At 39.1% G+C, this 13464-nt stretch overlaps 2 protein-coding genes across 2 annotated transcripts in view; both read left to right on the top strand.

The window, feature by feature from the left end:
- gria4a (glutamate receptor, ionotropic, AMPA 4a) overlaps positions 1–9323 on the top strand; it is a 120919-nt gene extending 111596 nt beyond the window's left edge. Inside the window, exon 19 of the transcript XR_004655519.1 lies at positions 9308–9323. The gene's annotated coding sequence lies outside the window, so the exon portion shown is untranslated. The remainder of the gene's footprint in view (positions 1–9307) is intronic.
- Positions 1781–9717, top strand: aasdhppt (aminoadipate-semialdehyde dehydrogenase-phosphopantetheinyl transferase). Its single transcript, XM_034864062.1, has 7 exons — positions 1781–2186; positions 2323–2436; positions 2818–2947; positions 3917–4038; positions 4826–4987; positions 8529–8597; positions 9103–9717. The coding sequence occupies exons 1-7, from the start codon at positions 2043–2045 to the stop codon at positions 9268–9270; spliced, it is 909 nt and encodes a 302-aa protein (XP_034719953.1). The 5' UTR covers positions 1781–2042; the 3' UTR covers positions 9271–9717.
- The last annotated feature ends 3747 nt before the right edge of the window (positions 9718–13464 follow it).

Below are 13464 nucleotides of genomic sequence, written 5' to 3'. Positions count from 1 at the left end.
AATGGATCCGGGTACAAAGAGAGATAGATCATAGGTCATAGCATTGGGGAGGTGGGGGGAGGGGGGTTGTAGAGGTTTGTCCATGTCTAGCAGTGTAGCGTTCTTCAAAAGACATGATTTTCATCAGGGAGGAATCCGAGCTGTTACACTAGATGGCATATGAGTTGTGGAACGAAGTGTGTGAAGTTGCAGAGGTCACACCTGGTTGGCTGGTTAGAAAAGCCTTGTTTTACAGTTGGAGGGTTCCCTTCTGAGGTGATGATAAGGCCCTGATTTGATGTAGCTAAAGTCACATAATATCAAGACAAGACTTGCAGAGGTTTCCACCTTTATGGCCTGGCTTGCCCTGCTCCCAGGTAAGTGTGCACAGGTGGGAAGCATCCCAGGCTGAAAAGGCTTCCTGTATGTAAAACAGAGAATAGTTAATGTTTTTGGAATATCCAAAGTGTGTTAAGTTAAGTAAATTTGTCATATAACCCAGGGCTTTATAGTGTGTATTTCATTGGCCATTCTCTGTCCTTGAATCTTCAATTTGAACATAAAATGGAAACATAAATGGAAAAAAACAATGGAAACCAAGGAGGGATGGGCCTCAAAGTATACAGTATAGACAGACATGAAGTAAGAAGAGGAGTACAATTACAATACGTAATTAAAAAAAATAATTACAAAATTAAGTAAATACAAAGTAAAAGTACATAATATCTTACTACATGAATGAGTTAATATTTCCCTCTTTTTATGTAAATTGCAGACCATAAAGGTGGGGTATTTTATGGATCTTTGTTGGGGAAACATTACATTTCATTGTTTTACATTTTGAATAAAGGTGGTCTGATTAATTAGTCAATGTGAAATGCAGATTTTGAGGTTGCTAGAAAGCACATACAATGAAGCCTCATGCTGATGTTTCAATTTCCTCTGCAGCAAAGAAACACATAGTTATGCGATTTATTAGCACACCATCTCGCCAAATATCTAATCGCATAAATCAGAATATAGAAGAACATTCAAGTGTAGACTATAGGGAGGTTTATTGTAAGTAGGCCTAGGCTATATATTTGACATGTAGGCCTACGTTTCTTCTATTAACCTACCTGGACAATACCTTTACGCATCTGTGCTTCTAGGTTATGTCTTTCTCAAATATTTCTAGTCAGAAATAACGCTTTTTTAGGAGCCTACGCTAGATATTTGTTACCAGACGGTTACAAACCCAATTTTATCATCACAATCATTAATGCAACGTAGTGTGTTTCCTGTATTACCACCACCTCCAATAAATCATTATCATTAATGTATTGTGAAGACAACTTACCTTACGCGCACAGATGTACCGCAATCAAAACAACATCCTAGAGGTATAATTTAAATGCTGCATTCAGGTGCAACTCGGAAACAATATTTGAACATCCAAGCTGTAAATCTACGACCAAATGTGCAAGTCGAATAGAATGATTTGGAACGGAAAATTTGAACAGTTTTTCTATTGTTGACGCTGCACAGAGCTAACGTCGACATTCTGTTGCAGAAGAAAGCCATTTGATGGATTTTCAAGGACAAGGCCTAGCTAAGAGATGCTTATTTAAAGTAAGACGATAGATGCAAAATAACTTCACAGTCAGCAAGCTTCAAATAATTCCATCATTCTCTCGGGTTTCAAAACAACACGATTTTGCTGTTTGTAAAATATTCCTGAGAGCATGTGAAGGTGTCATGAGTTGCGCACTGTTTCGATCGCTCCTATTGGTCAATCCTCCACCGCGCCCACTTATGACGACATTTAATCTCGCCTGGCTCTTCCGGACATGTTTGCTGTCAAATCCAAAACGTAAATAAAGAGTGGTAGTTTTATTAGCAGCCTGTTATGTGCTGATGTGGTGCTTCACTGTGAAAACCCAAACGTATATAACATTCACCGACTGCTGTTGTCAGCCAAACCTTGCAAGCTAACGCGAGAAGGCTAACTTGTTAGCTCACTGACAACTTGTGAGCAACCTGAAGTTGTGAAGAAGTCCAGATGACCAGACGAAGGTGAGGAGATGGGCTCTGTTCGCTGGGCTTTCCGCTGCGGGTCGTGGACACCGAGCAGATCTGACTGGCTGTTAGCGGCTCGCTGCATTCAGCGGGAAGAGAAAGACCGGATCGGACAGTTTGCGTTTACTAAGGATGCAAAATCAGCCATGGTGAGTGGGACTGTTGAGTGTGACTGTGAGTGTGATTGTTTCTATTACCTTCTGCGTGCGGTGTACGCACTATAGCTAAGATCCTTTCCTACTTGTCAAGGTGTCTGTGTGTATGTCTATCTTTATACGTCATCAGGCTGGCAGGTTGTTGCTGAGGAGATTTGTGTGTGAGAGGATGGGGATCCCCTGGTCACAGATCAGACTGGAGCGATCCCCCAGAGGGAAACCTTATCTGGCAGCACCACTGAAGGTGATGGTTTTTTATTGTTTTTTATTGTTTTCCATCAATACTATTTCCATAAACAATTACAAAATACATTTTTAGGGGGATTGAGCAAAGTTTGGATATACAGCTCCATATACATGATTTTGTACTAACCGTCCCACCAGTTGGTTAGTGATTGTCAAAAGTCAGTAATAAAGTTTTTATTTCACATGTTGATGGGCCCTAAACTAGCTACACTTGAGTAGTGAACATACAGTTTTTTTTAATTTAGAGCTTAGCACATACTTTTTCCCACTTGTTTAATAGCTTTCAGGGGATGTTAAAGTAGTTCCCTGATGGCCATGTTGTTTGCCATATAATAAAAAATGTCCAATATTTGATTACTGTCTTGCTGTCTTCACTCAGGTCACTTCAGACTCAGGTCCTGAACCCCCGGCCTGGAGTTTCAACTTGTCCCATCAAGGGGACTACGCCGTGCTTGCTGCAGAGCAGGGGGTGCAGGTTGGGGTGGATATCATGAAAACAACTATGCCAGGTAAATGCTGAGGATAACAGATGAAGCTACATCTTGTCTGACATTAACAAAATATCAACCAATACAGACACATACATTGAGAACTGAAGATGCCCTACGGGCAGTTAAGTGGTAAAATAGTACTTAGCTTAATGTTTTTGTACACTTATGGTTTGCATGACTGAACAGTTTGGCATTACTTTTAAGCATTTTGCTCTAAAATAGGGATGGAGTGAAAGGGGTTACATTTGGGGAAATAGTTTGACTTAGGTACACAAAAGCACAAACACACACACACACACACACACACACACACACACGCACACACGCTGGTTGTTACAGATACACAATAACAATGGAGAAATAATGATTTTAAAGACAATTCTTAATGTCTCTTGTAAGACTTTCCAATATTCAAACATGCTTTTAATTAATTATGATGCTACCGTCTGAATACTGGCATCTGAAAGCTCAAAGAGCAAGCTACAAAATACTGTGTTAGCTGTCCATTCAACCATCTCACACTAATGATAATCCATCCATGACAGAAATTTTATTGCTAATGTATTCTCCAGTCTGACCAAAAGAGGGCACTGTTGGTGTGTGTTTTTGCCCATATGTGTGTTTGCCCGTGTGTGTGTGTGTGTGTGTGTGTTTGTGTTTTCCCGTGTGTGTGTGTGTGTGTGTGTGTGTGTGTGTGTGCCCGTGTGTGCCCGTGTGTATGTGTGTGCCCATGTGTGTGTGCGTGCTAATCTCAGTCCCCACACTAATCTCAAAAGCGGAGTATGTTTGGATAATCTATAGGATAAAATGGTTGTTTTTGTCTCTGTCATAAAGCTGACGCCTCCCTCCATCTTCCTCTCACATCATTCTGCTCATCTCCCTTCTTCCCTTTTTCTTCTGTCTTTGTCTTTGTCCCTCTTTCTCTCTCCTCTTCCATCTCATTTGGACCTCGCGCCTCCCCACCCTCCCCTTCTTTATTCCATCTAGGTAGCATCTCTGTGCCGGAGTTTTTCCGCATCATGACTCGTCAGTTTACACCGTACGAGTGGAGTGTCATCCAATCAGCCGGCTTGGAGAACCAGCAGCTTGCCGCGTTCTACCGCCACTGGGTAACCATGGCAGCCATACGACCCTGTCGTCACATTGCATTACTGTTGGGCCCAACGGGCGGCCTTTTGTTGTGAGAAGGAAGGATAGGGAGAAAAAAACATTGACAATGTCCTTTGAGACAAACACATTTGTTCATTTTTTTTCCTCAACTCTCATTTTTCTCACATTTTGTCTTTCTCTGTCTCTGCCTTTCATCCTCACAGATACTCAATAGCCCTTTCTCTCTTCCCCTTGTTCAGTTTTTTGTTTTATTTCTTTTTCTTGTGTATTTTCTTTTTGTAGACACTAACACACACACACACACACACACACACACACACACACACACACACACACAGATGGACAGCAACAGCAACGGTGGTGCTAAGTAAAGATTTTGTGAGATGGAGAGGGTGGCAAAGAGACGTCAAGCTCTGATATCATCCCCACGCTGTTGACTAATGGCAGAGTTCGTCGGTTGCCATAGCGATTAGCCTTGTAATACTCTTATTGTGGCTCATTGGCTGCTGAGCAGGGTTGGTTTTGGCTGGACACACACATATTCACACACAGACGCAAAGTGGCTCTTCTGTATACACACTGTTATAGATGTGTGCATAGATTCCCATTTGCTATGGTCTTAAGTAAAAGTGCTTCTGGGCCAAAATACACCACATGCACATACAAGAAGCACACACAGACTTTCCTTCTCAGCTTTCTCAGGCATACATTTGTCTTTTGGTTTCCTATGTGCTGGTGATTTGTTTCTTGGTTTAACTGATCTGGCATTCTCCCCTTTCTGCCAAGGCCTTAAAGGAAAGCTTCATCAAAGCCATCGGCACTGGTCTGGGCTTCAACCTTCAGAGGGTGGAGTTTCACCTGTCCTCCGAACCGCTCACACAGAAATATGTACTGCGCCGCACCAAGATGCATCTAGATGAGGAGGAAGAAGAGGACTGGATATTTGAAGTGAGTCTGTTTGAAGATGGGTGTGAAACGTAAGGACAAAAAAAACTTTCAAAAAGAGATCACTGACATGACGACCTGACAGCTTACTTACAAGTCCCGTGCTCCCAGAAGGTTGTGGTGTGTTGGTAGCAGCCTGCATTGTTTTAAATTAATCATTGCAAGATTGACTTTCTCCTATCTTAAATCCTGTGAGATCTGCTAATGTCATATATAGCTAAACATTTTGAGGAAATGTGCCTATTCACTTTCTTACCAAGACATAGATGAGAATAAATATAATCTCTCATATCTGTCTGTTAACAGCCAGAAGACAGTTAGCTTAGCTTTGCATAAAGACTGGAAACAGGTGTCCGAAGGTGAGAAAATCTGCCTACCAGCACCTTTAGCTCACTACTTAACACTTTATATCTCATTTGTGTAATCTTCGCTAGTCCCCCTGAGGACATAAGACGCTTTTGGCGCACGATGTTTGACAAAACTCCTACTCAAAAAGCGATTTCATAAAATTTCATTTTAGACATTTATTTACTGTTTTAATCATATATAACCTAATACTTTGTTACATTTATTTCAAGCAGCGAAATAAATTGTAACACATCATAAGTGAAGGTTTGTTTTCAAAAGAGATTTGAGGACTTTCAAAAAGCCAATATCAACGTTTCAGCTTTAGTGCCAAAATATCTCTTGACAAAAGGCGTAAAGTAAAATCTGGTCATGACTACAGAAAGCTGCATTTGTTCTGAAATTTTGATATGAAACACACAGAAATCAATTATATGCAAATACCTTAAAAAGGTAAATTTTAGATGATATGTGAAAATGCCCTTAGACTTCAGAGGGTTAAGAAAGGAAAAATAGTTTTGTTAGTGCCCATATGCATTTTTGTAGTATAGTATCATCTAGATGTGTAGATGAAAATTATTTCAAATTATCATTATCAACTAAGTGTTTTTAACAGCACTTCCTTTATGCCGAATTTGAAGATACATATTGTCAGGTTAAGTAATACAGCTTTGAATAATATTACTTTTTAAATTTTTTTTAATGAATAATACTTAGTTCGATCTTATTGGTGGGATTTGTGTAGCATGTACAACCAGTGTGACGCAGCCTTTAGGAAATCATTTAGCTTAAAAGCAGCATGGCAGCGCTGATGTGGGGTCCTCCATGCTCCTCCATGGCTGCCCCTCCTTGAATGCATCTCCAAAGTGCATCAGGAGTGGTCTTGCAGAGAAATACCCACAAGAGACTGTGAAAAGGGGGCCCTCAAGTGGCCCTTCAGCCTTCCTGACACCATGACAAGAGTTTGATCATCTTTTCTGCTCCTCTTCTCTCCTCACCTTCATTCCCTTCCTCTCCACTTCTCCATTTTGATGTTTTCTCTTCTCTTTCCTCTCTCCCTCTTCATGACATCTTCATTTAACTGTTCCTCCTCCCCCCCCCCCCCCCCCATATTTTATTTCTCTCTATTCGCATTCTACCTCTCCTAGAGGGATTAACAAGTGAATGCTAAAAGGTTACCACTGGTTTGAAAAGCCTGATGTTGCCGCTATCCCTCTCGAGGTTGTGGAGACTTAATGCTGTTTTAGTGTCTGTGTTTTTACACTGGGGAATAACAGCTCCCTTATATCGATCGCAGATGACGCATGTGTCCTCTAAAGGAACCCCAACATACAGGATGAATGTGTACAAAGGATGAAGGGATGCATTATAAACATGGAAAAACTCCACCATACTGTCTCATTCACAGCTGGTTCTTTTTGTATTTAATATGGCTTTTGGTTCAAATGCCCCTCATCAGGTAAATAAACAAGCATAATAACAGTTAAATGTTAATACATAGATAAATACGAGTAAAGTTGCCAATGAAATATTGAAATAATTGTTGTCAAAATATTAATGTAAACTATACTGATTGATATATCTATATACTGTATATAGATAGATATTGCAAAATAGTTTAAGATCTGACGCTACTTGGTTTATCCCTTCGCGCATGCACAGTCCAGTCTTTCCTGCCCTTGTGTGAGTACAGTACTCAACTATGTCCACAGATACTGTAAATATCATGAGTGGACCCATTGTTAATCTCCAAACATCAGCATTTTTCTTCAGCCAATGTAAGTGGAGCAGGTGGCTATAGCAGCGATAATAGTATACATACAGTTGTTAAAACATTATAAAATATATGACACACTGGTATCGGATCAGTACTTGGTATGGGTTATCGGAATCGGTATTGGTTCCACAAGCAGAACACAGACCAACTCCTCTCCTTAATTGCACTGACAGGTCAATGTATCAAATAATTTATTATTTCCATTTTTAATCCAAAAAACCCTGTCATTGTTATGAATTGGCCTAATAATTGATTGTGAGTCTTTACTCATGATTGTGGAAGTGTATTGTTGGTGATAATTGTTATCGTGATTAATAATTATGGAGTAGCCACATTCCTCTCTTCCACCAGTGCAGGTGGTGGTCGATTTTCAGATTTGTCTCATATACAAATAGCTAGCTTGAAGCATTAACAAAGAGATGTGACTAGTTGACCTTGTGTCTGCTGGCTCACTGTGTGCTGATTAGCTAGAAATGGTACTTTTGACTTCCTGCTGTACTCTGGTGATGTGACCCCTGCAACCTTTAGACAGGAACTGAGGAACAGAATGACACACTTTCAAAACAGACTGTAACAAAACAACAAACTGACAAAATTCCAAATTAAATATTAATTATGTATAACTGTATTTACCAGTCCCTGGTGATATTACTATTCCTCTATTTTTTTGGCATTTTATAACCCTCTACTACACATAGACACCACCACCTGTTACTCTCACATTTACACGCTCAGCCTTTGTCTTTTAATTTCCAAACAATGACAATGGCTTATTCATGTAGCACCTTTCATTACATGTAAACCCAATGGTATATTAAGATAATATAAATGTATTCTAATCTGCTTGAGATGAATGCATGCACCGGTTTTTCAGGGTCAGATTGAAATATGAATACTCTAATTTTTTATATAGGCTACTACATATTTTTAAGTCCTAAAATTCCGTATAGGTGATGGGATTTTAATGACAATGATAAAAGGTTTTATGTTAAAGGAAGGAGGCCAACCTTGAGAAAAGAAATCTGCATAGATCCACGTAAGCATGGCTAGAAAACTGGAGATTAATCTGATTTAGCCACACATATTAATCACACATGCTGTAGAATGGTTTCATATCTTCAGGCTGGGCATTAACATTTTCCGATTAATACATGTATGCTTGATGTTTGCTGGTATCATAGGCACCGTTATTGCTTGCGGAAGTGACATTTGACTTGTAAACGCAGCTGTTATCTGACTGAACCTTTGCACACTCTCCTTAAAAAAAAAAACTGGAAAAAGATTTTTACATGCATTTATTTAATAGATGTGGATGCATGTAGGGTGAATGTCTGTATGAGCGTCTGATAAGGTTGCACATTTGCATTATGTCATATGTCATATTGTGTGTGTGTGTGTGTGTGTTTGTATTTGTGTTTGCAGGAGAGCTTGCTGGATGCTGACCATCATATTGCTGTAGCACTCGGTCCAGCAGACAGAGCAGGCCCCGCAGTAAGGACACATAATATGAACTGTGTTGTGTGAATAGTAATTTAACACCAGGCTGAAAGTTAGTGTTTCACTACTTTCCCTGGCACATTGTGGAATACACCTGTAAAACACTGGAGATAAGAAAAGATTTTCAGCTATTGTTGTGTTACCCTTTAACGCCAGACTTTAAAGCCTCCCTTATGTGCAAAAACACAGAATGAAGGCTTCTATCAAATTCTAATTTACAAGTATTGGTTAGCATGAGTAATAATCTATAATCTCAATCTGACATAAGAACCAATTTGATGGTGAGATGATCAGGTTATGGATAGACAGTTATCAACAACAACTTCTATGCCAAACATTTGTTGGTTTAATCTTCTACAAAAATGAGGATCTACAATTTTTGCCAATCTCTGTCAATCCTTTTAAAAACTTAAAAATGAAATGAACTTGTTATTTGCAACATTATTGGACACTCCACTCTGTCTTGGTAATTATAGCCTCTCTTCTCACTTCATTTCAGCCTCTTTGTTCATCTCTTCCTCCTCCCACCTCATTTACGCTGCTTTCATTCAGTGACCTCATCGCCTCGGCCTCACCTCTGACGGAGGAAGACCCTGCCTGCTGGGAGAGCTTCAACATGAAGGCTGAAGCACCACAGAGACAAAGAGAAACGCATGCATCCAAATAACCTCATTCTGTCTCGTTCTGACACTCACCACACACAGGCAAACAAACACACACACACCTTTCATAAGTGCCAAAAAAGAACACTGAGACTTAAGTTGCTTCCTCATTCGGCACGTCCAGTCAAGTTTATTTATAAAACCAAAGATCACATGTTTGTCTCGGAGGACTTCAGAATCCATACAGCATCTGACACCTTCTATCTTTATATCCTCAGTTCAGATAGAAACAAATTCTACAAAAAAACTTTTACATGTCTGATACACACATGCAAACATACTGTCTAGTAAACACAAAGATATAATGTTGATGAGTAGATGGATATTGTGTTTACTTCCTGTGTAATTTCAGGAAACTTGTCCAAGATTCTGCATTGAGCTCCTCCTTATTGATCCTTGTAAACCTGCAAACAACAAATTGATTGAAATTAATCTACAAGGTTTATATAAGGTGTATATAAGGTGTCATATGTACCGTAAGATAAGTATTGCATAAGTCATAGATGAAAATTAATAGACTATATTTACTTATTTTAGTTAAATCCTCATGTTGATCATAGAAGCAAGGATCAAATAAAAAGTTACACCAAGTCGCAATGTCTGCAGGGTGTTAATGAAAGAAACACTTCCACATTATATCTGTATTTGAAATTGATGTTGCTCTTAGTGATTTTACCCTCTCAAAGCCTCTGTCTTTAATTATTATCCCAGCAGTTATTGTGAGTTTAACTCAGAGCAACATATAAAGTATTTGATAACGACTGCACATTCTGTAAATGTTGATCTTTTCAATCTCGCTCTCGCTTCCGTCTGTGTGTCCTAATGCTCTTCTAGTCTCACGTGAACATGTGCACAGAACTAGGTAACTATTCAATGTTTTTACTTATTAATATTGAGTGGTATTTCACTTCATGATTGTACTATTCTTCCCATCCAGTTATTGGTTATTAAAAGCTTTTATTTGACATTTTGGAGAGTTTTTTTTTCATAATCGTTTGTCATAACAGTTGGCAAAATAATTCAAAATCCCATTATTGTGGCATTTTTATACCACAATATACATTTATAAATCTATATACTGTATCACATATAGTATATACAGTGTGTATTTATACGTATATATATATATATATATATATATATATATATATATATATATACTGAATACATACTATTTCTTGTATATTGGATTTTGCATTAACAATTAAACAAGAAAAATTGTGACAGGAAATTCAATCTTTGTAACTGTATGTGTGTGTGCATGCGTGCGTGCGTCTATACTTCCTCTATTTTTAATCTTTCCTTTCTACCTTTCTTTCCTTTTCTCTTTCTTGTCTCTCCTTCTTCTAGCGCATCTATTTTAATTGGGGCATTTAGTTGACCATTGCGTTCTCTGTTTTTCTTTACAGTTCATTTCTGCTACATCCTCCTCCTCTCTTGAGGATAGCTCATAAATCTAGTGTCATTCTGCAAGTTTAACCACTTTTTTCTGAATCACATTACTTTAATCGTAACATATAATCATACGCCTTCTCCCCTGCACACAGATGGAAATGACAAGTTAGAGGTCAAGTGGTGAATGTGCAGTTGGGTTTGCACCATGTTTGTGACATTACACACTCTGCCTCCCCTTCTCACCCTGGAGGTAAACAAATACATAAACACACAAAGTGGCTGCTGCAGAGCGTTTGTTTTGTGACCGTAATTATTTGAGAAAAATGTCAGGAAAAGGACATTATTGGCTATTAGATTTCTGACAGACAATATACAATTTTCTGAACTGCCATGACCTAACACACATGACCCTGACAGGGCTATGTAACATGGACATGGTGAGATGGTATGGGCCTGCTATCTGACAACATGATCTGTACACCTGCTGCTCATCTCTTCATGCCATCCCTCTTTCTTGATTTCTTCCACCTTCTTTCTGAGAGTTTTTTAATTTTCTTAGCATCGATTGTGTCTAATTATGGGAACTAATGCTGTAGTAATCTGCTGTCTAAAGCACTCAGAATAGTTCCTTTGTTTGTTTGTTTGTGTGTGAGAGACACAAGTATAGACTATGTTGCAGTTGAGTAAGTGTTGTCATTTAAGTGGATGTAGTACAGCATGTGCATACATGTGTATGCTGTAAGTGAAAGAAATAGAGCTTGAAAACACACACATGCAGTCATTGCCTCCAGCTGGAGTGAATTAGTTTGCCTCCTCACCATCTTAAATCTTGTGTTCTTTGCAGCAGTGAAGGAGGAGAGAAGAGACAGTGGGGTCAGACTGGAGTCACACCTCAGAGAGAGGCCCTTTTCGTTGCCTTATGTTTACTACGTGTCACAGAGGAAACCTTTTTTTTAAATGCGGGATGGAGACAAGAGCGTTTTGGGCATCCGACTGAGAATTTACCCCGAGGAAGGAGATGAGACCCAGCTCAGCTTGCTGTCGAGGATACAAGCAGAGTTTGTCAGAGGAGAAATCCGAGGAACAGAAGGAGAAGGACATTGTGTGCCAATTTTGGACTCTCACTGCCACACATTTAAAATTAGATTCAGTTTCAAAGTTGCATAAATGTTTCTTAAGCCCCTGCTTAAAAGAGGAAAGGATGTACTGTAGGAAGGACAGCCAAAGTTAAAAAAGCCCAACTAGCAGTGTGCTCAGCAGGGTACCTGACATATTCAAATGTTTTGCCATGCATGCTAGAGACATGGCTCTAAAACTATCTTTCTGGCAAAAAGACGAGAAGATGGATACCACTCTCATATCTTTCCCCTTAATTAAAAGGCTGCCAATTAGCTTAGCAGAAAGACTAGAAAATGGAGAACGTTACCTAGCTCAGTCCAGATGTAACAAGTCAGCGCATCAGTTACCTTTATTTTTAAATGTTAATCCTTCTCTGGCATAAAGAAATGCCGTGTAACGTGTTAACTAGTAAGCTTTATGGGTAGCCTACTGAAAGGTGGATTTTGTCATTTTAAGACAGGGCCAGGCTAGCGGTTTCTCCCTATTTTTGTACGCTAAGCTAAGATTACCTGTTGCTGGTGCCATTCTTAACGGATGGTTATGATCTTCTCATCTAGCTCTCTGCCAGAAAGTGAATAAGCACATTTCCCTATTGATTGAACTGACTTTGATTTTCAACTATTGTTTAGGAGAGGGAGATAGGTTAATATAACAGGTCATCAGGTTTTAAACATTCCTGAACCACTAAAGTTGAAGGGCTTGTTTTAAGCTGAAGACTAAAGTGATTTACTCTGGACTCAAAGAACACACTTTGTTATGTCGGTCTGGCCAGCTGCAAAACATAGTTTTTTTTCTTCTTCTTTATCTCACAGATACTTGATTCTTTGGGACTGAGATTCTACTTTGGTGTAGCTGGCAGCTTGGACACAGCAAAGAGGAGGTTGATGTTGGCCTGAGTGAAGCTTTCACTCCTTTTTTAGTTCAATGGTTGAGGGTCATGTAAAGATAAACAGTGTCGCTGTGACTGATGAAGAAGCCAGGATTCCTCATGCAACAGAAATTTGTTATAATTCTCAAACACTTTGGAGTTTTATTTTTCAGTAGTCTATAATGTTTAATTGTGGCCATTTTGCACCCCCGAATTACCTCACTAAACCTCACGGTACTAAAAGCTGTAAAGGAGCCATAAAGGAACACAGGGATTAAAAGTAGCATCCACTAAAAAGAAATTGATTCTACCAGATTTTTAAGCTTTGATAACAGGTAAGTGTTATGTATGTCATAAATCAGAGTCAGATGAACAAACAAAAGAGAAACACACCACGGCCTCTTGTCATGCATTTCTGGTTCATTAGTCAGTCCAAAGGTTTGTCCATGAGCGTTAGTGAGAGCCGTAGAACAGTTAGATCCTGCTTTATTTGACTTTGTAGAAACACTATTCTCTGCTCAACCTACATCTACCTGAATTTGATACAACCAAAACACACACTTGCACACAGAACACATACGTAATACCTACACAACCCAAACAGAAACATTAGCACAAGTTTACACCTGTTCTGATTACAGAGGCCTCATAGTATAGTAAGATGAAAAACATCATAGTATAGTATGTTGAAAAAAAATGAAAAAAACCATAGCATAGTATGTTTAAAAAAGAAATAGAATAGAATGTCAATGAAAGTCTGGAAGAACATGTAAAATCCACATCATAATGGCCTGCCCAGACTGGGAATTGGTCAGAC

This window comes from Etheostoma cragini, chromosome 3 (genome assembly GCF_013103735.1).
Source record: "Etheostoma cragini isolate CJK2018 chromosome 3, CSU_Ecrag_1.0, whole genome shotgun sequence".
In the NCBI taxonomy this organism is placed as follows: domain Eukaryota; kingdom Metazoa; phylum Chordata; class Actinopteri; order Perciformes; family Percidae; genus Etheostoma; species Etheostoma cragini.
The sequence above is the reverse complement of the archived record's forward strand: the minus strand, read 5'-3'. Positions and strand labels throughout refer to the sequence as shown.